General features: G+C 44.9%; 1 protein-coding gene across 2 annotated transcripts in view; it reads right to left on the bottom strand.

Annotated features, from left to right (window-relative positions):
* PTPRN (protein tyrosine phosphatase receptor type N) overlaps positions 1-26,866 on the bottom strand; it is a 155,230-nt gene that overhangs the window by 69,024 nt on the left and 59,340 nt on the right. Inside the window, exons 5-10 of one of the 2 annotated variants that reach the window (XM_072122376.1) lie at positions 20,210-20,444; positions 6,033-6,351; positions 5,383-5,559; positions 5,050-5,084; positions 3,501-3,820; positions 1,385-1,471 (exon numbers count right to left, since the gene is read on the bottom strand). In XM_072122376.1, coding sequence (XP_071978477.1) covers positions 1,385-1,471; positions 3,501-3,820; positions 5,050-5,084; positions 5,383-5,559; positions 6,033-6,351; positions 20,210-20,444 — 1,173 coding nt within the window. The remainder of the gene's footprint in view (positions 1-1,384; positions 1,472-3,500; positions 3,821-5,049; positions 5,085-5,382; positions 5,560-6,032; positions 6,352-20,209; positions 20,445-26,866) is intronic. The other variant, XM_072122377.1, reaches the window with a different exon arrangement.

Genomic DNA, 26,866 nt, shown 5'->3' with positions numbered 1-26,866 from the left:
GACCCTGACTATATTACTACTCATAGTTCATACCTCCTTGATGGGGTTAAGGGTGAAGACACTGGGGCACGTTTACTAAGGGTCCGCGGACCGCGATTCTTTTGGGTTTCCCGAATGTTGCCTTTTTGAGGCGATTAGCCCCAGGTTTTCGGTGCACGCGATCGGCTTGCATGCGACAGAAATTAGGGGGGCGTGGCTGTTGGACAACCCGACGGATTCGGACAAACCGCAGAGTTTAAAAACGCAATTGTGTCGCAAGATCAAGCACTTACATGCACCAGTAAGAAGAAGGTGAACTCCTGCGGACCTCGGCGGGGAAGCGACACATGCAGGGTATCAGACGCACGACCTTAGTGACTCCCAGCAGACCCCAATCCTCATCGGACAATGCATCTCGGGATCACGACTGGACCGGGTAAGTAAATCTGCCCCAAAGAGATCCTTTAGACTTTGCACCATAATCCAATAGGATTATTCATTAAGTGACTGTAAAAATTCTTCTTACAGCCTCTCTGCAAAGCTATGGGTCTCTATGACTACAGATGAACAGACCTTATGGCATCCGATCCTGCAGTCATGTGTGGCTCTCTTTTATTTACATCCTGTTCCACTGTCTGTGGGTTATCAACAGGGAGAGTGATCTGTGGCTGTAGGATCAGCAGGATTTGTTTGTAGTCTGTAACCATAGAGACGCATAGACATCCATAGGAGCTCTAGATAATGGGGGTCATTTACTAAGGGCCCGATTCGCGTTTTCCCGACGTGTTACCCAAATATTTCCGATTTGCAACGATTCTCCCTGTATTACCCCGGGATTTTGGCGCACGCGATCGGATTGTGTCACATCGGCGCCGGCATGCACGCGACGGAAATCGGGGGGCGTGGCCTAACGAAAACCTGACGGATTCAGAAAAACCGCAGCATTTAAAAAAAAAAATCTGTTGCGAAGCTTGCACTTACCTTCACTCAGCCCAGCTCGGTGGACGGCGCAGCAGCGCCACCTGGTGGACGTCGGAGGAACTACCTTAATGAATCCCGGCCGGACCCGAATCCAGCGCAGAGAACGCGTCGCTGGATCGCGAATGGACCGGGTAAGTAAATCTGCCCCAATGTGTTTTACGCAAAACTATTTGTAAAGTTGCTTCATTTTTTACATTTCAAATATTGATTGTTAATGCTGATTATTTACTAGATGCAAAGATTAACGGATCTATAGAAAGTTGCTTCGTCATAGTTTTTTCTTTAGTATTGATTCTTATTTCAGCCCCCATTTAAATTAGGGGATGAGAATTCTGCGATTGATACATTTGATGACATTTTTGTTCTATTGTGCCTATTTTCTATGGTTGTCTATTGCTATGTAGGACAGATTGTTCTTCCTCACCTGATGTTGATGAAGCTGGATGTGGACATGTGGACGCATCGGGCCAGGATATCCAAGAGACGGAACCCATTAATCAGGCTCAGAGGCCTACGAAGAAAGGGAGAGGGGTGCAGGTGAGCCCAGGGCTGTGGCCCTCCCCAATGTTAGGTGACCTCCCCACCCCCAAAGATGTTAATGGAGGTTAGTGTCTTTATACTACATACATTTGGAGTAATGTTATGGTGCATGTATCATGTGTTTAGCTTAGTAAATTATTCTAGTGGCTAAAGTTTGACCCAATAGTTAAAAGTGGGGGGAGTCTTTTTAAGAAAACCCATAACTAAATACTCTGAAACTTTGGGGTAGTACAGGGGTGTCTACTCTTCTGGACACTGATCTCCTCCCCAGGAGTGGAGGATGGATACACATTGATTTGTATCATGGACCTGTGTAATACTTCATTTTACCTGCGGAGGCGCTGCAGAATAACTAAGCAGTTCTACCACTTGTCACGATGAGTGGACTCGATGTTCCTGTTCGGGTTCGGCCACGTGACCCGGACATATTGCTGGTGTAGCTATGATTGGCCCGGTGGACACCGAACCCAAATAGGAACATTGGGTCTGCTCATCTCTAGTAATGATTGATCACTGGGAGTTCTATTAGCAGAACCCTTCATGATCCACTTATCCCCACTAGACCCCTCCTAAGAAGTATTGTCTATAGTGAAGAACACCTTTAAATACAGAAAAGTACTGCATCGGCCAATGTCTACGAGCAACGACGGAGCCCAGAACATAACGTAAATATTTTATTATTACCTATTATTATTATTATATATTATTAGCTAGTGTTATTTACCTATTTGTGCTGTATATTGCAGCATTATTTATGTGTGCACTGTACAGCAGTATTTTATGTGTATAGTATATAATGGGTTGTATTGTAGGTGTATAGTTATATCTGCGTATACATTATTATGCTTGTATACTGTATGGTGTCAGTATTATTTCTGAATTGATTGTGGTGTTTACGCCATTATTTATTTGTGCTGTATGGCAATAAAACTGACTTTATACTAATCGCAATGTTGTCTATCTGACCAAATTCTTTGGGAAATGCCTTGTGATTACTTCTATAGGGAAAACCTAGTTCAATGTTTATCATCACTAGTGTGGCGTGCAGTACAGAGCAGCCTGATGCAGGGCTGTGGAGTGGAGATGTGATATTTCTATGTAGCTGTAGTTGTGGCCCCAGGTCACTATGACATTGCCTGGATATATTGTATCATCACTGTTGCAGATTCCGGTGATTTTTCCGCTTCTCTTTTTTTTGGAAGTCACTCATGTATGTGCAGCGCCCCCCCCCCCCCCCCTCCCTGTGTTCCTGGGCTTAGTTAGCACACTCATTGGCAATGGTCAGGAATAATTGCATAAAATTACAGCAATTACATTTATTGACTCTCATCATCTGCCTCTGCTGTGCCTGGCAGTGCACAATCTGGACAATGTGTGCCACTCGCTCAAGGCCGGGATGAGGTGACAGTGACATTTATTTGGCATATATATTACCCTTCCCGTCCTCCAAACGGCTTTCAAACTCCCTTTATACCCCCCTAGGATTTATCATCCAACTATAAATGAGAAAAAATCAAACCTGGCAAGTCATCGCATCAGGAAATACATAATTACAGACTGACATAGTGCCATTCAGGGGTCTGGTAAAGCTTAGTGGTAGCCGTCATGCCATCATATTGTTAGTGGGAGGACTGAGACTTGTGATATATAAGGATCATCAAGTCTAAGGAAGCTTTATAGGTCTGTATTCAGAGGGCTCCCCCTAGTGGTGTTTGCAGGTAGCTCGAATTTATGACATTATAAGGTTTAGGGTTGAGGGGTGCGATTGCCTAAATGTTTAGTCTCCTCCAGTTTGAGAAACATCTGAATAAAACTTTTTGAAGTTTTTGGGTTTTGGAATTTTTTAATTCTTTATGGCCCCTGGAGTTGTCCCTGGAGGACGCATTTAACCTTCACCCAAACTCTGCCAAATGTAGGGCAGACCTTAATAAGTTTCTCCCTCCTGATCGCCCCCTGTCCCAGCCCAGGCCTTGATGCTGTGAGACATCATCAGTACTCACTTCTGATCGGTGAGGATGTATCCGTAGTCTTCTGTAGCTTCTTGGGGGGTCTGCTCCAAGGTCACTCCAGTTTCCTGGTAACTTTTCTTCTCCAGGGTCTTCTGTGGCTCTTCATTGATGGCAGCCAGCAGAAGGGCTTGTTGCTCCCCCATTGTGTGGGCATCAGGTGCCAGGTGGGTGGTGATGGAGGCAGGGGTGACGCCCATGAGATTGTCGCCGTCCTGCTGATCAGGAGCTGGAGAGACGTCCCTTGGGATAACATCTGGAGGTGGGAAGGGCGGCTGAGCCCCTGAAGAATGCTGCATGTCTCCTTCTGAGATCTGAAAGACATAAAACCCCCAGGTCACTGGCCAACCCAAGCAATCTCCTGTGTCCCTAAATTATTACACCCTAAAAAGGGGGTCTATGACCTCCTCTACCTCCTACAACACTTTGTATACTTTAATAGCTTCTGTTCCACTGTTTCTGGGATGGGGTGTGACGGCTGTGACTGGGCACGCGGATGAAGGGGGCCCACATCTGCCAGGCTCTCTCCATGAGAGGGAAGACACAACTGATTACAAGAGTGGCCCAGACACAGACACAGGGCTCTCTGCCTGCGCACACTCTATGATGTCATCACACGGCGCAGACACAGTGCCCAGACCTGTCTATGCAATGGCTCCTGTGAGGCAGAAGGAGAAGACGAGGCCATTGGAGCGCAGGAGGTGAGTACCCAGTTTATCTATTTTTTTATTATGACCAGAGGCCTTTCAGCTGATGGACATGTCAGTAATGAGGCGGCTGCTATGGACATTTCATTAACATAGGGGGCTACTAGACAATTTATTAATGAGGGGGCTGCTGCTGGACACTTCGTTAATAAGGCGGGCTAATTGCTGCACTGTATTAAGGGGGTTTCTGCACAGTATTTCATAAGAGGGGCTACTGGACATTATATTAATAAGGGGGGGGGGGCTGCTGTTGGACAATATATTAATAAGAAGGGCTGCTGCAGGACAGTATCTTAATAACAGGGGCTGCTTCTAGATAGTGTGTATATATGGTATATGAATATAGTGCTGTGTGTATATGTCTGTGTAGCACATATGTGTATTCTGAAGTGTAATGTGCGGGACTGGCAACAAGAGTTTAGATATAAGGCCACTGGTGTCCTCTTACTGAGGATGGTTGGTATTTCTTCTCTAGCTGCCACCATTTCAGAGCAATTAGTGTTGTAAGTTTCATCCCTCAATTTACTAATTGGGCTCTTTACTGCCAGGTGGGTGGTCCTTGACAGCACCAGACAGCTCTGGCACCACCCACCTGACAGTGGAGAGGCCTAACTAGCAAATTTGGTAAAGACACTTGCACGGAATCAGTAGAGCGTCACCTGTTAAGGGGTGCAAAAATCAGTACAAAATCCGTAACATGGGTCCCGTTCTGATATCTGCTATTTATAATGCTGGTATCTTCTCAGTAGGATCTTAGGGACCTTATAGACTCTTATTACAAATGTGGCCTTTAGAACCTGTATAGCATCTGCGTCCTATGATAGAGCTGAACTCACCCGTTTCGGTGGGCTTCTGTCTCTGCTCGGTGGTCCTGCAAAATCAATAATTTCCCATTAGTTAAGCAAATCACCAAATGTTCTACATTGTCTTGTGAGATCCTTCTATGCCACATGTCTGGACACGTTAGTGTCAGTATCCACTGTATCCATTGCACTCTATTCTCAATGAGGAACGCAGACTGCACCCAGAGTAAGGAACCGACCCTGGAGAGATGTATAATCAGATCTTTGTGTATGTTGTTAGTAGCAGCAGGACTGTGGATTATGGATTTATATTCCAGCATTGTTCTGGGTTATGTATTGTCCCTGTGTGTATTCATACTTTCTCACCCTGGTTCTGCGTAGCATCTGATTGAAGCTTTTGGAGAAGGAATGAAAGTTGCTCCAGTTGGGATTCACTGAGCTGCTTCAAGTCGACGCCATATTTCTCCAGGACAGTGGCGAGGCTCTGCGCGTCTAACAAGCCGGCCGCCTCCGCCTCTGCCGTGTTCTGAATCCCGATCGAACCTGTGACACATAAGATGGATCACTCAATATCTGAGTCCAGACACAACGATGAGTAATGGGGCGGCACGTAGAGTAATGTATGTGTAGATCCTATCATCAATATCGGATGATAATCCCTGGGGATTACCGTATCTCCACACACCCTTCACCTTATTTGTCAGATTAGAAGACACTCTGAACGATAAAATGTAACCAAGGAGAGAGGGAAGGAAAGAATATCATGTATCACACATCTATAGGGCATTTCCTATTTACAATTGTTATATGCAAATTTGCGGGATCAGCCTCTGGAAATTGGGCAAGTTTGAGAAAGTCGACAATTACGGAAATGTGGCGTTTTCTATACCCTATTCCAGTGCATTACTTTTAGGGAAAAACATGGGGTCAGATTTATCAATTTGCCACTGGGAGCCAATCGCAGAGCAGCTTTCATTTCCCCTACATATGAGTTAGTTGATATTGGGGGTACTGACCTCTAAATGTCCTTCCGCCTTCTTCTCGACTTTCCGGCTGATGGTTGGCATCCGGCATGTGGCTCATCCGCTCAATCCTCTCTGCACTCTCTGATACGTCGGCCGCCAGGTTGGTGTCCAGACTATCGCGTGGAATCTTCCTCCTTAGTTCTGACCATGACTGATGTATATCATTGGGCAACTGCAGGGGCAGCGGTGGGGGGTCCCGGCCTTCATATCTGCCATAGATAAGTCTCCTGGTTCCATCGGGCCGGGTGTGGGAAGCAGCAAAGACATGTTGTGATGGGCTCCTACCTCGGGTCAGGTCCTGATAGCTTGGCTGACAGGAGACAAAAGGGTATATGTAAGACCCCCATGAGGATATGGTATACTGACCATGTGTGACCCAATAATAGATGACCCTGAGGTCAGAACAGGACCTAAAGCAACTGGCTTTGTACTGTGTGGCCCCTGCTGAGAACCTAAAGTTCATTAAAAATCCATTACATTGGTTACACCAAGTCTTACTACAAAAGACTGCTCCGTGCCACTGGATAGCGTTGCCACCATTTGACATCTACTGTGTCACCTAAGTGGTCTGAAAGGTGCCACTCCTGAGCACACCAACCTGGTTTTCACCCTTTCCAACAATATACAGGAGTCTAGACTCTGCTTCGGGGAGATCAACAAGACCTCTTGAAGAAGATCTGATTTAGGTAACAGGCAGCCTAGGGATAAAAGAGCGTGCACAGCAACAGGGGACTGTCAGAAGAGTGGTCAGGTCCCAGCCGAGGTCAGTGAAGACACAGTTAGAGCAAGGTTAAGAGTCAGGCCTTAGGTCGGGTCAGCTTTGTGGTCCGAGGCATGAAAGCTTCAACACAGGAGAGCAGCAGGTTGGAAATTAAGTCAATGGTCAAGGACATGGGAAACAGTCAGCTAGAAAGAAGGGTATACCCGAATTAGTGGACCACGGTGCTAAAAACTTAATACCATCTACTGGCTAAGGGGACTTCTTAATCCGATAATGATGCACGCATATGTCCAAAAATACCGACTGATGTAATCTCATACAGTGGGAGGGGGGAAGTGCTCCTGCTCAGTGTCACAGCCTGTGAAGCGATATGACAGCTCATTAGCATAATTATAAAAGTTGATTTTAGAAGGCAGAAGGCCATGGATAACAAATATAAGAAGATCCCACAGTCCCGGTGCCTGGATCTATGAGTAATGTCCCTGGTTTATCAGGATGGATTGTGATAGGAGATTTCCTTTTTTATTATTACTTTTATTAATCACTAATTTATCTGGATATTGTGGTTATGTTGACGGCTTTGAAAATGCTTATTTTCTCCTAATATTTTATATTTTTCGTAGTTTCATATAATATCTGATGCAGAGTTCGGACCCAAATTATGATGGAATAGCGATAGCTAGGAAAAAAATTTAACCCCTAAAAGGTCACACTGGATGCTCACATTGTAATGAGACGTTCCGGATGATCCAGACTCGTCTCGTTATAGACACATTTTCTATGAAATGTTTCAATGTGAAGTAGACAGTGTATGTGACATTTATCTTCAATGTTCCCCCACTGTGATGTTTCATGATGGCGCCTCAGCAGAAAGTGATGCAGCGGCAATGACTCATCCAGAGATTATCTGACTACTGTCGGCACATTGGAAGCCTGACTTCTCCCCGGAGTCGCGCCATAACAATATGTTCTGTAATCTGCAAGCGCTCCGCCATTTACTGTGCATTTACAAACTGCGCTCGCTTGGTTTTTAATTCGGGAGATGGAGGAGAGATACAGAAAGTCAAAATGAGACGTTAAATACCAAACTGTATACAGAGGGAGGATTGGGTTACCCTATGGATGGAGCACTCGGAAATTAAAATTCAAGCTAAAAATATGCTTTGAAGATTGCCCCCGTCCATTGCATCTACTCTCTATATTATCATATATAGGACATGTCATATACACCAATGTCTGCTACAACAGCTGCCACTTCCATCAAGCGAGTCTATTAATGGTTATGATTGCAACCAACAGAATTTAACTCAGTATCAGTGCAGGATAAAAAAATAAACGGGTGTGGGATGTGATCTGTGTGGGGTGGTTTGTTATTAGAGGGTGTGTTTATGTATATTTATAGTCATTTATGTTTTATTTGTGGGTGTGGCTTGTCATTGTTTATTGGTTTGGTTTAGGTTGTGATAATCGGTTGGGTGGGGGTTGTGGTAATTGGTGTTTATTCATTTTGGTGTATTTTAAGTTATTGTTTTTGCTAGGTATGAATGGGGCTGGACCAGCAGGTAAGATATTGTATATATTGTATATTATGATTGGTTTGTGTTATGTTTTTTACTTTTATATAAAATAAAAGATCTACAGGATGTAACTCAGGATCAGTACAGGATAAGTAATGTCATGTGTGTACACAGTGACTGCACCAGCAGAATAGTGAGTGCAGCTCTGGAGTATAATACAGGATGTAACTCAGGATCAGTACAGGATAAGTAATGTCATGTATGTACACAGTGACTGCACCAGCAGCAGAATAGTGAGTGCAGCTCTGGAGTATAATACAGGATGTAACTCAGGATCAGTACAGGATAAGTAATGTCATGTATGTACACAGTGACTGCTCCAGCAGCAGAATAGTGAGTGCAGCTCTGGGGTATAATACAGGATGTAACTCAGGATCAGTTCAGGATAAGTAATGTCATGTATGTACACAGTGACTGCACCGGCAGCAGAATAGTGAGTGCAGCTCTGGGGTATAATACAGGATGTAACTCAGGATCAGTACAGGATAAGTAATGTCATGTATGTACACAGTGACTGCACCAGCAGCAGAATAGTGAGTGCAGCTCTGGAGTATAATACAGGATGTAACTCAGGATCAGTACAGGATAAGTAATGTCATGTATGTACACAGTGACTGCACCAGCAGCAGAATAGTGAGTGCAGCTCTGGGGTATAATACAGGATGTAACTCAGGATCAGTACAGGATAAGTAATGTCATGTATGTACACAGTGACTGCACCAGCAGAATAGTGAGTGCAGCTCTGGGGTATAATACAGGATGTAACTCAGGATCAGTACAGGATAAGTAATGTCATGTATGTACACAGTGACTGCACCAGCAGAATAGTGAGTGCAGCTCTGGGGTATAATACAGGATGTAACTCAGGATCAGTACAGGATAAGTAATGTCATGTATGTACACAGTGACTGCACCAGCAGCAGAATAGTGAGTGCAGCTCTGGGGTATAATACAGGATGTAACTCAGGATCAGTACAGGATAAGTAATGTCATGTGTGTACACAGTGACTGCACCAGCAGAATAGTGAGTGCAGCTCTGGGGTATAATACAGGATGTAACTCAGGATCAGTACAGGATAAGTAATGTCATGTATATACACAGTGACTGCACCAGCAGCAGAATAGTGAGTGCAGCTCTGGGGTATAATACAGGATGTAACTCAGGATCAGTACAGGATAAGTAATGTCATGTATGTACACAGTGACTGCACCAGCAGAATAGTGAGTGCAGCTCTGGGGTATAATACAGGATGTAACTCAGGATCAGTACAGGATAAGTAATGTCATGTATGTACAGTGACTGCACCAGCAGCAGAATAGTGAGTGCAGCTCTGGGGTATAATACAGGATGTAACTCAGGATCAGTACAGGATAAGTAATGTCATGTATGTACACAGTGACTGCACCAGCAGCAGAATAGTGAGTGCAGCTCTGGGGTATAATACAGGATGTAACTCAGGATCAGTACAGGATAAGTAATGTCATGTATGTACACAGTGACTGCACCACCAGCAGAATAGTGAGTGCAGCTCTGGGGTATAATACAGGATGTAACTCAGGATCAGTACAGGATAAGTAATGTCATGTATGTACACAGTGACTGCACCAGCAGCAGAATAGTGAGTGCAGCTCTGGAGTATAATACAGGATGTAACTCAGGATCAGTACAGGATAAGTAATGTCATGTATGTACACAGTGACTGCACCAGCAGCAGAATAGTGAGTGCAGCGCTGGAGTATAATACATGATGTAACTCAGGATCAGTACAGGATAAGTAATGTCATGTATGTACACAGTGACTGCACCAGCAGCAGAATAGTGAGTGCAGCTCTGGGGTATAATAAAGTATGTAACTCAGGATCAGTACAGGATAAGTAATGTCATGTATGTACACAGAGACTGCACCAGCAGCAGAATAGTGAGTGCAGCTCTGGAGTATAATACAGGATGTAACTCAGGATCAGTACAGGATAAGTAATGTCATGTATGTACACAGTGACTGCACCAGCAGCAGAATAGTGAGTCCAGCTCTGGAGTATAATACATGATGTAACTCAGGATCCGTACAGGATAAGTAATGTCATGTATGTACACAGAGACTGCACCAGCAGCAGAATAGTGTGTGCAGCTCTGGAGTATAATACAGGATGTAACTCAGGATCAGTACAGGATAAGTAATGTCATGTATGTACACAGTGACTGCACCAGCAGCAGAATAGTGAGTGCAGCTCTGGAGTATAATACATGATGTAACTCAGGATCAGTACAGGATAAGTAATGTCATGTATGTACACAGTGACTGCACCAGCAGCAGAATAGTGAGTGCAGCTCTGGGGTATAATAAAGGATGTAACTCAGGATCAGTACAGGATAAGTAATGTCATGTATGTACACAGTGACTGCACCAGCAGCAGAATAGTGAGTGCAGCTCTGGGGTATAATAAAGGATGTAACTCAGGATGAGTACAGGATAAGTAATGTCATGTATGTACACAGTGACTGCACCAGCAGCAGAATAGTGAGTGCAGCTCTGGAGTATAATACTGGATGTAACTCAGGATCCGTACAGGATAAGTAATGTCATGTATGTACACAGAGACTGCACCAGCAGCAGAATAGTGAGTGCAGCTCTGGAGTATAATACAGGATGTAACTCAGGATCAGTACAGGATAAGTAATGTCATGTATGTACACAGTGACTGCACCAGCAGCAGAATAGTGAGTGCAGCTCTGGAGTATAATACATGATGTAACTCAGGATCAGTACAGGATAAGTAATGTCATGTATGTACACAGTGACTGCACCAGCAGCAGAATAGTGAGTGCAGCTCTGGGGTATAATAAAGGATGTAACTCAGGATCAGTACAGGATAAGTAATGTCATGTATGTACACAGTGACTGCACCAGCAGCAGAATAGTGAGTGCAGCTCTGGGGTATAATAAAGGATGTAACGCAGGATCAGTACAGGATAAGTAATGTCATGTATGTACACAGTGACTGCACCAGCAGCAGAATAGTGAGTCCAGCTCTGGAGTATAATACATGATGTAACTCAGGATCAGTACAGGATAAGTAATGTCATGTATGTACACTAGAGATGAGCGAACATACTCGTCCGAGCTTGATGCTCGGTCGAGCATTAGGGTACTCGAAACTGCTCGTTGCTCGGACGAATACTTCGCCCGCTCGAGAAAATGGCAGCTCCCGCCGTTTTGCTTTTTGGCGGCCAGAAACAGAGCCAATCACAAGCCAGGAGACTCTGCACTCCACCCAGCATGACGTGGTACCCTTACACGTGTCGATAGCAGTGGTTGGCTGGCCAGATCAGGTGACCCTGGGATAGACTAGCCGCTGGCCGCGCTGCTCGGATCATTCTGTCTCTGGATGCCGCTAGGGAGAGAGCTGCTGCTGGTCAGGGAAAGCGTTAGGGTGCTAGAAGATTACTGTTAGGCAGGAGTGATTCAACAAGAACCCAACAGCCCTTCTTAGGGCTACAATAACGTTATACTTTTTTTTTTTTTTTTGCTTGTGGCTGGGCTTGCTGGCACTAGTAGTGCAGCTAGTACCATATTGTGAGGAATTTGCAGGGGGACTTGCTACCGTTGTGTTTATCCACCCCAAAGGAGAATCCAAACAGCTTACTTACGCCTACAATAGCGTTATATATATGATTTCTGGTTGATCTGCTGGTGGCTGTACTTGCTGCAGTGCATGTACTTGCCAATTGTGAGGAATTTGGAGTGAGACTTGCGACCGCTGTGTTTAGCGCTTAGTGACGCACATATCCATAGCAAAGACCGAAGTGGGAAAATTTATTAGGGGTTGGATTTCAATTAGGCACAGTCTGCCATTTCCTTTTTATTTTCCTTTTATTTTTTCATAACTCAGCGTCATCTCATCTGGCATAGTAGTGTGCTTTCATACTTGGCTAGAAAATAGCCATAGCAATAGGATAGCATCGTTTGGTTTAAAAAACTAAAAAACACAAAAAAAAACTAAAAAACACAAAAAACACAAAAAAAAGTTAAAAAAAAAATTAAAGTTATATAACTTTCATTTTCAAAATGTTTAACCCGAGGGCTAGGGGTAGAGGACGAGGACGAGGGCGGGGACGTGGGCGTCCATCTACTGCAGGGATCAGAGGCCGTGGTCCTGGGTGGGGTGAGACACCACCTGCTGATGAGGGAGCAGGGGAACGCCGCAGAGCTACACTCCCTAGGTTCATCATGTCTCAAGTTACTGGGACTCGTGGTAGAGCACTGTTGAGGCCAGAACAGTGCGAACAGGTGATGTCGTGGATTGCCGACAATGCTTCGAGCAATTTGTCCACCAGTCAGTCTTCCACGCAGTCCACCCATGTCACCGAAATCGGCACTCCTCCAGCTCCTGCACCTCAGCCTCCTCCCCCCCAGTCTGCCCCCTCCCAGGAAAATTTGGCATTTGAACCGGCATACTCTGAGGAACTGTTTTCTGGACCCTTCCCACAGTCACAAACCACTTGTCCGGTTGCTGCTGAGCAATTTTCCGATGCCCAGGTTTTCCACCAGTCGCAGTCTGTGGGTGATGATGACCTTCTTGACGTAGTGGAAGTGTGTAAAGAGGTGTCCGACGATGAGGAGACACGGTTGTCAGACAGTGGGGAAGTTGTTGTCAGGGCAGGAAGTCCGAGGGGGGAGCAGACTGAGGGATCGGAGGATGATGAGGTGACAGACCCAAGCTGGGTTGAGAGGCCGGGTGAACACAGTGCTTCTGAGACAGAGGAGAGTCCTCTACCAGAACAGGTTGGAAGAGGCAGTGGTGGGGCCAGACGGAGAGGCAGGGCCAGAGCTGGTGCATCAGCGCCAAATGTGTCACGTAGTGAAGCTCCCGTGGCGAGGGCTCTTGCGGCGAGGGCTAAATTTTCAGAAGTCTGGAGGTTCTTTAAGGAAACACCGGATGACCGACGGACTGTGGTGTGCAACCTTTGCCAAACCAGGATCAGCAGGGGTTCCACCACTACTAGCTTAACTACCACCAGTATGCGCAGGCATATGAATGCTAAACACCCCACTCAGTGGCTCCAAGCCCGTTCACCTCCGGCCGTGCACACCACTGCTCCTTCCCCTGTGTCAGCTGATAGTCAGCCCCCTGCCCAGGACCCTGGCACAAAAACCCCATCGTCGCCTCCACGATCCTCCACAGCATCCACCAGCGTTCAGCTCTCCATACCCCAGACGCTGGAGCGGAAACGCAAATATAGTGCAACCCACCCGCACGCCCAAGCCCTTAATGTGCACATCTCCAGATTGCTTAGCCTGGAGATGCTGCCCTATAGGCTGGTAGAGACCGAGGCCTTTCGAAACCTCATGGCGGCGGCCGCCCCTCGGTATTCGGTCCCCAGCCGCCACTACTTTTCCCGATGTGCCGTCCCAGCCCTGCACAAGCACGTGTCAGACAACATCATCCGTGCCCTGACCAACGCCGTTTCTGACAAGGTCCACCTGACCACGGACACGTGGACGAGTGCTGCCGGGCAGGGCCACTATATATCGCTGACGGCACATTGGGTTAACTTGGTGGAGGCTGGGACCGAGTCTGACCCTGGGGCTGGTCATATACTGCCGACGCCGAGGATTGCGGGGCCTACCTCGGTCCAGGTCTTTCAGGCCTACTATGCCTCCTCCTCCTCCCACCCCTCCTCCACCTCCTCCTCCGAACTACCATCCGTGGGCATGGCGCCATCAGTCGCTAGCTCTAGGCACAGCAGCAGTGCCGTCGCTAAGCGACAGCAGGCGGTGCTCAAACTGCTGAGCCTAGGCGATAAAAGGCACACCGCCCAAGAGCTATTACAGGGCATTCCACATCAAAGTTGTTAACTTTGTCGCCACCCTGCTGTGTAATCCACAAAATATACTGGAAAACTTTTATCATTTACCGATATTATTTCAGCGCTTCTTGCGCATCTGTTTACATTCCCCTCACCCGCCATATCCTAAACTTATAAGAACGCTACTACACTTGATCTTATACAAAAGGTTCTTAGAAGTGCTGTTTGGGGAGTAGCCTAGAGACAGGGGCTTGGATTGGCGAAAGCTCGCCTGGCTGCAGAGCGCCAGCTCCATCCCAAGATCCAACTAACATAGTTTGAACTGCAGCACCTTTAATCTACTACTAGTTCACTGCCTCCATACATGGTCCCCTTATCAAACGAGCTGTGTCAGGCAGAATTTTGGGTTGTTTTCATGGCTTCCATGTTAACTTTGTCGCCACCCTGCTGTGTAATCCACAAAATATACTGGCAAACTTTTATCATGTAGCGATATTATTTGAGCGCTTCTTGCTCACCTCCTTTGGTTCCTCTCTGCCACCCATTGGTTTGAAGCCTGAGTCCATTTAGGGTATGTCGCCATGACACTCTCTAGCCTGCCGCTGCTGCCGCTGCCTCTGCATGCCGTCCCCTATAGTGTCAGGGTCAATTATTGCATGTTTTAGATGCTATCTAGCTTCATTCTGTCACTCTGTCATGGCCATGCTGTTGCCCATAATTTTGGCATAATGGTGCGATTAAGCAGCCTCAGAGGCATCCATGCATGCTGCCCCTGCTGTTTCCTGTCCATTTCCGTGGTGTTTCCATCCTTTTCTGAGGTTCCCAGGTGTTTGGCCAAGCTTCCCTGTGCAGAGCCTTGGTCCCCTTGAAAAATGCTCGAGTCTCCCATTGACTTCAATGGGGTTCGTTATTCGAGACGAGCACTCGAGCATCGGGAAAAGTTCGTCTCGAATAACGAGTACCCGAGCATTTTAGTGCTCGCTCATCTCTAATGTACACAGTGACTGCACCAGTAGCAGAATAGTGAGTGCGGCTCTGGGGTATAATACAGGATGTAACTCAGGATCAGTACAGGATAAGTAATGTCATGTATGTACACAGTGACTGCACCAGCAGCAGAATAGTGAGTGCAGCTCTGGGGTATAAAACAGGATGTAACTCAGGATCAGTACAGGATAAGTAATGTCATGTATGTACACAGTGACTGCACCACCAGCAGAATAGTGAGTGCAGCTCTGGAGTATAATACAGGATGTAACTCAGGATCAGTACAGGATAAGTAATGTCATGTATGTACACAGTGACTGCACCAGCAGCAGAATAGTGAGTGCAGCTCTGGGTATAATACAGGATGTAACTCAGGATCAGTACAGGATAAGTAATGTCATGTATGTACACAGTGACTGCACCAGCAGCAGAATAGTGAGTGCAGCTCTGGGGTATAATACAGGATGTAACTCAGGATCAGTACAGGATAAGTAATGTCATGTATGTACACAGTGACTGCACCAGCAGCAGAATAGTGAGTGAAGCTCTGGGGTATAATACAGGATGTAACTCAGGATCAGTACAGGATAAGTAATGTCATGTATGTACACAGTGACTGCACCAGTAGCAGAATAGTGAGTGCAGCTCTGGGGTATAATACAGGATGTAACTCAGGATCAGTACAGGATAAGTAATGTCATGTATGTACACCGTGACTGCACCACCAGAAGAATAGTGAGTGCAGCTCTGGGGTATAATACAGGATGTAACTCAGGATCAGTACAGGATAAGTAATGTCATGTATGTACACAGTGACTGCACTAGCAGCAGAATAGTGAGTGCAGCTCTGGGGTATAATACAGGATGTAACTCAGGATCAGTACAGGATAAGTAATGTCATGTATGTACACAGTGACTGCACCAGCAGCAGAATAGTGAGTGCAGCTCTGGAGTATAATACAGGATGTAACTCCGGATCAGTACAGGATAAGTAATGTCATGTATGTACACAGTGACTGCACCAGCAGCAGAATAGTGAGTGCAGCTCTGGGGTATAATACAGGATGTAACTCAGGATCAGTACAGGATCAGTAATGTCATGTATGTACACAGTGACTGCACCAGCAGCAGAATAGTGAGTGCAGCTCTGGAGTATAATACAGGATGTAACTCAGGATCAGTACAGGATAAGTAATGTCATGTATGTACACAGTGACTGCACCAGCAGCAGAATAGTGAGTGCAGCTCTGGGGTATAATACAGGATGTAACTCAGGATCAGTACAGGATAAGTAATGTCATGTATGTACACAGTGACTGCACCAGCAGCAGAATAGTGAGTGCAGCTCTGGGGTATAATACAGGATATAACTCAGGATCAGTACAGGATAAGTAATGTCATGTATGTACACAGTGACTGCACCAGCAGCAGAATAGTGAGTGCAGCTCTGGAGTATAATACAGGATGTAACTCAGGATCAGTACAGGATAAGTAATGTCATCTATGTACACAGTGACTGCACCAGCAGCAGAATAGTGAGTGCATCTCTGGAGTATAATGCAGGATGTAACTCAGGATCAGTACAGGATAAGTAATGTCATGTATGTACACAGTGACTGCACCAGCAGCAGAATAGTGAGTGCAGCTCTGGAGTATAATACAGGATGTAACTCAGGATCAGTACAGGATAAGTAATGTCATGTATGTACACAGTGACTGCACCAGCAGCAGAATAGTGAGTGCAGCTCTGGGGTATAATACTGGATGTAACTCAGGATCAGTACAGGATAAGTAATGTCATGTATGTACACAGTGACTGCACCAGCAGCAGAATAGTGAGTGAAGCTCTGGGGTATAATACAGGATGTAACTCAGGATCAGTACAGGATAAGTAATGTCATGTATGTACACAGTGACTGCACCAGTAGCAGAATAGTGAGTGCAGCTCTGGGGTATAATACAGGATGTAACTCAGGATCAGTACAGGATAAGTAATGTCATGTATGTACACCGTGACTGCACCACCAGGAGAATAGTGAGTGCAGCTCTGGGGTATAATACAGGATGTAACTCAGGATCAGTACAGGATAAGTAATGTCATGTATGTACACAGTGACTGCACCAGCAGCAGAATAGTGAGTGCAGCTCTGGGGTATAATACAGGATATAACTCAGGATCAGTACAGGATAAGTAATGTCATGTATGTACACAGTGACTGCACCAGCAGCAGAATAGTGAGTGCAGCTCTGGAGTATAATACAGGATGTAACTCAGGATCAGTACAGGATAAGTAATGTCATCTATGTACACAGTGACTGCACCAGCAGCAGAATAGTGAGTGCATCTCTGGAGTATAATGCAGGATGTAACTCAGGATCAGTACAGGATAAGTAATGTCATGTATGTACACAGTGACTGCACCAGCAGCAGAATAGTGAGTGCAGCTCTGGAGTATAATACAGGATGTAACTCAGGATCAGTACAGGATAAGTAATGTCATGTATGTACACAGTGACTGCACCAGCAGCAGAATAGTGAGTGCAGCTCTGGGGTATAATACAGGATGTAACTCAGGATCAGTACAGGATAAGTAATGTCATGTATGTACACAGTGACTGCACCAGCAGCAGAATAGTGAGTGAAGCTCTGGGGTATAATACAGGATGTAACTCAGGATCAGTACAGGATAAGTAATGTCATGTATGTACACAGTGACTGCACCAGTAGCAGAATAGTGAGTGCAGCTCTGGGGTATAATACAGGATGTAACTCAGGATCAGTACAGGATAAGTAATGTCATGTATGTACACCGTGACTGCACCACCAGGAGAATAGTGAGTGCAGCTCTGGGGTATAATACAGGATGTAACTCAGGATCAGTACAGGATAAGTAATGTCATGTATGTACACAGTGACTGCACTAGCAGCAGAATAGTGAGTGCAGCTCTGGGGTATAATACAGGATGTAACTCAGGATCAGTACAGGATAAGTAATGTCATGTATGTACACAGTGACTGCACCAGCAGCAGAATAGTGAGTGCAGCTCTGGAGTATAATACAGGATGTAACTCCGGATCAGTACAGGATAAGTAATGTCATGTATGTACACAGTGACTGCACCAGCAGCAGAATAGTGAGTGCAGCTCTGGGGTATAATACAGGATGTAACTCAGGATCAGTACAGGATCAGTAATGTCATGTATGTACACAGTGACTGCACCAGCAGCAGAATAGTGAGTGCAGCTCTGGAGTATAATACAGGATGTAACTCAGGATCAGTACAGGATAAGTAATGTCATGTATGTACACAGTGACTGCACCAGCAGCAGAATAGTGAGTGCAGCTCTGGGGTATAATACAGGATGTAACTCAGGATCAGTACAGGATAAGTAATGTCATGTATGTACACAGTGACTGCACCAGCAGCAGAATAGTGAGTGCAGCTCTGGGGTATAATACAGGATATAACTCAGGATCAGTACAGGATAAGTAATGTCATGTATGTACACAGTGACTGCACCAGCAGCAGAATAGTGAGTGCAGCTCTGGAGTATAATACAGGATGTAACTCAGGATCAGTACAGGATAAGTAATGTCATCTATGTACACAGTGACTGCACCAGCAGCAGAATAGTGAGTGCATCTCTGGAGTATAATGCAGGATGTAACTCAGGATCAGTACAGGATAAGTAATGTCATGTATGTACACAGTGACTGCACCAGCAGCAGAATAGTGAGTGCAGCTCTGGAGTATAATACAGGATGTAACTCAGGATCAGTACAGGATAAGTAATGTCATGTATGTACACAGTGACTACACCAGCAGCAGAATAGTGAGTGCAGCTCTGGAGTATAATACTGGATGTAACTCAGGATCAGTACAGGATAAGCAATGTCATGTATGTACACAGTGACTGCACCAGCAGCAGAATAGTGAGTGCAGCTCTGGGGTATAATACAGGATGTAACTCAGGATCAGTACAGGATAAGTAATGTCATGTATGTACACAGTGACTGCACCAGCAGCAGAATAGTGAGTGCAGCTCTGGGGTATAATACAAGATGTAACTCAGGATCAGTACAGGATAAGTAATGTCATGTATGTACACAGTGACTGCACCAGCAGCAGAATAGTGAGTGCAGCTCTGGGGTATAATACAGGATGTAACTCAGGATCAGTACAGGATAAGTAATGTCATGTATATACACAGTGACTGCACCAGCAGCAGAATAGTGAGTGCAGCTCTGGGGTATAATACAGGATGTAACTCGGGATCAGTACAGGATAAGTAATGTCATGTATGTACACAGTGACTGCACCAGCAGCAGAATAGTGAGTGCAGCTCTGGAGTATAATACAGGATGTAACTCAGGATCAGTACAGGATAAGTAATGTCATGTATGTACACAGTGACTGCACCAGCAGCAGAATAGTGAGTGCAGCTCTGGGGTATAATACAGGATGTAACTCAGGATCAGTACAGGATAAGTAATGTCATGTATGTACACAGTGACTGCACCAGCAGCAGAATAGTGAGTGCAGAGGGTGACACTCAGAATTCAGACCTGAAGAGAAGCCAGAAAACTGGTTCAGAAGGCATAATGAAAGTCACTCCCATAGTGACTTCTTCAGCAGAATAGTGAGTGCAGCTCTGGGGTTCAATATGGCAGAATCATTGTATTAGACTGGAATTATGCAGGGGAGTTGGAGTTCTGTATCATAATGATGTATTAATCACTTCTGTTCAGCTTATTTATCACAGTATATTAAACATTTTTGTTCCCTTCCCCTGCTTGAAGACCCCACATCTGTAGAGTATCTCTTAATTGACCACTACATAAAATAAAATAAAAGTTTATACACATGAGGGGGGGTGTAACTTTAGGGTGCACTGAGGGTGCGGTCGCACCTGGGCCCAAGAGGTTTAGGGGGCCCATAGGATGTCACTTTCCCATGAGGAGACTATTACTATAAAGCATGTATTATAGTCGGGCCTGGCACAGACTTTGCACTGGGGCCCCTCAGATTCCGGTTACACCCCTGCTCATACGTCTCTATTACCGGTTCCCACCTGAGGATTGGATGAGCTCAGCAGGAAGTAAGTCAAGTAACGATCCAGCAGAGGAGATAAGTTCTGCTTGTAGTTTCCGGGAAGCCTTTGAGCCAGCGGTGAAGAATCTGGTGAAGACACCCGAGGTCTGAAGAACTGGAGGCTATCGGCCTGACTGCCCCATCTCTGCAGTGGAACGGAACCCGACCCCGTCAGGCGCTGAATGGACCGACCAGGTGAAAGTGACAAAGACGACCTTAAAACAGAAGGATGAATATAGATTTTTTTCAGCAAATGTGAACAGGCCCCCGGATCCAACTGAATCTGGGGTCCATATAATACTGCTGGTGATAAAGTGTCTATCATAAAGGCCCCAATAATGACTAGAACTAATGAAGACTAATAAAGCATCAGCTGTAGCAGCAGCTGCCTGACACTGAGGTTTCACTTTAGAAGTGCATCTGTATTGAACGACTTTTAGATACAGCGAAGGTTCTGATATAAAATGGATCAGGTTTCTGTCCAGTTATATTAATAATGAAACACTAAATAAATCAAAACAATGTATCATTTTACTAATCATTTTAGGAAAACCCAACATGATAAAATAACACCCCCCAGGACACAACATGATAAAATAACACCCCCCAGGACACAACATGATAAAATAATACCCCCCAGGCACAACATGATAAAATAACACCCCCCAGACACAACATGATAAAATAACACCCCCCAGGACACAACATGATAAAATAACACCCCCCAGGACACAACATGATAAAATAACACCCCCCAGGACACAACATGATAAAATAACACCCCCCAGGACACAACATGATAAAATAACACCCCCCAGGACACAACATGATAAAATAACACCCCCCAGGACACAACATGATAAAATAACACCCCCAGGACACAACATGATAAAATAACACCCCCCAGGACACAACATGATAAAATAACACCCCCCAGGACACAACATGATAAAATAACACCCCCCAGGACACAACATGATAAAATAACACCCCCCAGGACACAACATGATAAAATAACATCCCCCAGGACACAACATGATAAATAACACCCCCAGGACACAACATGATAAAATAACACCCCCCAGGACACAACATGATAAAATAACACCCCCCAGGACACGACATGATAAAATAACACCCCCCAGGACACAACATGATAAAATAACACCCCCCAGGACACAACATGATAAAATAACACCCCCCAGGCACAACATGATAAAATAACACCCCCCAGGACACAACATGATAAAATAACACCCCCCAGGACACGACATGATAAAATAACACCCCCCAGGACACAACATGATAAAATAACACCCCCCAGGACACAACATGATAAAATAACACCCCCCAGGACACAACATGATAAAATAACACCCCCCAGGACACAACATGATAAAATAACACCCCCCAGGACACAACATGATAAAATAACACCCCCCAGGACACAACATGATAAAATAACACCCCCCAGGACACAACATGATAAAATAACACCCCCCAGGACACAACATGATAAAATAACACCCCCCAGGACACAACATGATAAAATAACACCCCCCAGGACACAACATGATAAAATAACACCCCCCAAGGACACAACATGATAAAATAACACCCCCCAGGACACAACATGATAAAATAACACCCCCCAGACACAACATGATAAAATAACACCCCCCAGGACACAACATGATAAAATAACACCCCCCAGGACACAACATGATAAAATAACACCCCCAGACACAACATGATAAAATAACATCCCCCAGGACACAACATGATAAAATAACACCCCCCAGGACACAACATGATAAAATAACACCCCCCAGGACACAACATGATAAAATAACATCCCCCAGGACACAACATGATAAAATAACACCCCCCAGGACACAACATGATAAAATAACACCCCCCAGGACACAACATGATAAAATAACACCCCCCAGGACACAACATGATAAAATAACACCCCCAGGACACAACATGATAAAATAACACCCCCCAGGACACAACATGATAAAATAACACCCCCCAGGACACAACATGATAAAATAACACCCCCCAGGACACAACATGATAAATAACACCCCCAGGACACAACATGATAAAATAACGCCCCCCAGGACACAACATGATAAAATAACGCCCCCCAGGACACAACATGATAAAATAACACCCCCAGGACACAACATGATAAAATAACACCCCCCAGGACACAACATGATAAAATAATACCCCCCAGACACAACATGATAAAATAACACCCCCCAGGACACAACATGATAAAATAACACCCCCCAGGACACAACATGATAAAATAACGCCCCCCAGGACACAACATGATAAAATAACACCCCCAGGACACAACATGATAAAATAACGCCCCCCAGGACACAACATGATAAAATAACACCCCCAGCACAACATGATAAAATAACACCCCCCAGGACACAACATGATAAAATAACACCCCCCAGGACACAACATGATAAAATAACACCCCCCAGGACACGACATGATAAAATAACACCCCCCAGGACACAACATGATAAAATAACACCCCCCAGGACACGACATGATAAAATAACACCCCCCAGGACACAACATGATAAAATAACACCCCCCAGGACACAACATGATAAAATAACACCCCCCAGGACACAACATGATAAAATAACACCCCCCAGGACACAACATGATAAAATAACACCCCCCAGGACACAACATGATAAAATAACACCCCCCAGGACACAACATGATAAAATAACACCCCCCAGGACACAACATGATAAAATAACACCCCCCAGGACACAACATGATAAAATAACACCCCCCAGGACACAACATGATAAAATAACACCCCCCAGGACACAACATGATAAAATAACACCCCCCAGGACACAACATGATAAAATAACACCCCCCAGGACACAACATGATAAAATAACAGCCCCCAGGACACAACATGATAAATAACACCCCCCAGGACACAACATGATAAAATAACACCCCCAGGACACAACATGATAAAATAACACCCCCCAGGACACAACATGATAAAATAACACCCCCCAGGACACAACATGATAAAATAACACCCCCCAGACACAACATGATAAAATAACAGCCCCCAGGACACAACATGATAAAATAACACCCCCAGGACACAACATGATAAAATAACACCCCCAGGACACAACATGATAAAATAACACCCCCCAGGACACAACATGATAAAATAACACCCCCCAGGACACAACATGATAAAATAACACCCCCCAGGACACAACATGATAAAATAACACCCCCCAGGACACAACATGATAAAATAACACCCCCCAGGACACAACATGATAAAATAACACCCCCCAGGACACAACATGATAAAATAACACCCCCCAGGACACAACATGATAAATAACACCCCCCAGGACACAACATGATAAAATAACACCCCCCAGGACACAACATGATAAAATAACACCCCCCAGGACACAACATGATAAAATAACACCCCCCAGGACACAACATGATAAAATAACACCCCCCAGGACACAACATGATAAAATAACACCCCCCAGGACACAACATGATAAAATAACATCCCCCAGGACACAACATGATAAAATAACACCCCCCAGACACAACATGATAAAATAACACCCCCCAGGACACAACATGATAAAATAACACCCCCAAGGACACAACATGATAAATAACACCCCCCAGGACACAACATGATAAAATAACACCCCCCAGACACAACATGATAAAATAACACCCCCCAGGACACAACATGATAAAATAACACCCCCCAGGACACAACATGATAAAATAACACCCCCCAGGACACAACATGATAAAATAACACCCCCCAGGACACAACATGATAAAATAACACCCCCCAGGACACAACATGATAAAATAACACCCCCCAGACACAACATGATAAAATAACAGCCCCCAGGACACAACATGATAAAATAACACCCACCAGGACACAACATGATAAAATAACAGCCCCCAGGACACAACATGATAAAATAACACCCCCCAGGACACAACATGATAAAATAACACCCCCCAGGACACAACATGATAAAATAACACCCCCCAGACACAACATGATAAAATAACACCCCCCAGGACACAACATGATAAAATAACACCCACTAGGACACAACATGATAAAATAACAGCCCCCAGGACACAACATGATAAAATAACACCCCCCAGGACACAACATGATAAAATAACACCCCCCAGGACACAACATGATAAAATAACACCCCCCAGACACAACATGATAAAATAACACCCCCCAGGACACAACATGATAAAATAACACCCCCCAGGACACAACATGATAAATAACACCCCCCAGGACACAACATGATAAAATAACACCCCCCAGGACACAACATGATAAATAACACCCCCCAGGACACAACATGATAAAATAACACCCCCCAGGACACAACATGATAAAATAACACCCCCCAGGACACAACATGATAAAATAACACCCCCCAGGACACAACATGATAAAATAACACCCCCCAGACACAACATGATAAAATAACAGCCCCCAGGACACAACATGATAAAATAACACCCACCAGGACACAACATGATAAAATAACAGCCCCCAGGACACAACATGATAAAATAACACCCCCCAGGACACAACATGATAAAATAACACCCCCAGGACACAACATGATAAAATAACACCCCCAGGACACAACATGATAAAATAATACCCCCCAGGACACAACATGATAAAATAACACCCCCAGGACACAACATGATAAAATAACACCCCCCAGGACACAACATGATAAAATAACACCCCCAGGACACAACATGATAAAATAACACCCCCAGGACACAACATGATAAAATAACACCCCCAGGACACAACATGATAAAATAACACCCCCAGGACACAACATGATAAAATAACACCCCCCAGGACACAACATGATAAAATAACACCCCCCAGGACACAACATGATAAAATAACACCCCCCAGGACACAACATGATAAAATAACACCCCCCAGGACACAACATGATAAAATAACACCCCCCAGGACACAACATGATAAAATAACACCCCCCAGGACACAACATGATAAAATAACACCCCCCAGGACACAACATGATAAAATAACACCCACCAGGACACAACATGATAAAATAACACCCACCAGGACACAACATGATAAAATAACAGCCCCCAGGACACAACATGATAAAATAACACCCCCCAGGACACAACATGATAAAATAACACCCCCCAGGACACAACATGATAAAATAACACCCCCCAGACACAACATGATAAAATAACACCCCCCAGGACACAACATGATAAAATAACACCCCCCAGGACACAACATGATAAAATAACACCCCCCAGGACACAACATGATAAAATAACACCCCCCAGACACAACATGATAAAATAACACCCCCCAGGACACAACATGATAAAATAACACCCCCCAGGACACAACATGATAAAATAACACCCACCAGGACACAACATGATAAAATAACACCCACCAGGACACAACATGATAAAATAACAGCCCCCAGGACACAACATGATAAAATAACACCCCCCAGGACACAACATGATAAAATAACACCCCCCAGGACACAACATGATAAAATAACACCCCCCAGACACAACATGATAAAATAACACCCCCCAGGACACAACATGATAAAATAACACCCCCCCAGGACACAACATGATAAAATAACACCCCCCAGGACACAACATGATAAAATAACACCCCCCAGGACACAACATGATAAAATAACACCCCCAGGACACAACATGATAAAATAACACCCCCCAGAACACAACATGATAAAATAACACCCCCAGGACACAACATGATAAAATAACACCCCCCAGAACACAACATGATAAAATAACACCCCCAGCACAACATGATAAAATAACACCCCCCAGGACACAACATGATAAAATAACACCCCCCAGGACACAACATGATAAAATAACACCCCCCAGGACACAACATGATAAAATAACACCCCCCAGGACACAACATGATAAATAACACCCCCCAGGACACAACATGATAAATAACACCCCCCAGGACACAACATGATAAAATAACACCCCCAAGGACACAACATGATAAATAACACCCCCCAGGACACAACATGATAAAATAACACCCCCCAGACACAACATGATAAAATAACATCCCCCAGGACACAACATGATAAAATAACACCCCCCAGGACACAACATGATAAAATAACACCCCCCAGGACACAACATGATAAAATAACACCCCCCAGGACACAACATGATAAAATAACACCCCCCAGGACACAACATGATAAAATAACACCCCCCAGGACACAACATGATAAAATAACACCCCCCAGGACACAACATGATAAAATAACACCCCCCAGACACAACATGATAAAATAACAGCCCCCAGGACACAACATGATAAAATAACACCCCCCAGGACACAACATGATAAAATAACACCCCCCAGGACACAACATGATAAAATAACACCCCCCAGACACAACATGATAAAATAACAGCCCCCAGGACACAACATGATAAAATA

The sequence above is a fragment of the Engystomops pustulosus genome, chromosome 8 (genome assembly GCF_040894005.1).
Source record: "Engystomops pustulosus chromosome 8, aEngPut4.maternal, whole genome shotgun sequence".
Taxonomy (NCBI): Eukaryota; Metazoa; Chordata; class Amphibia; order Anura; family Leptodactylidae; genus Engystomops; species Engystomops pustulosus.
This window is presented reverse-complemented; position numbering and strand designations above follow the sequence as displayed.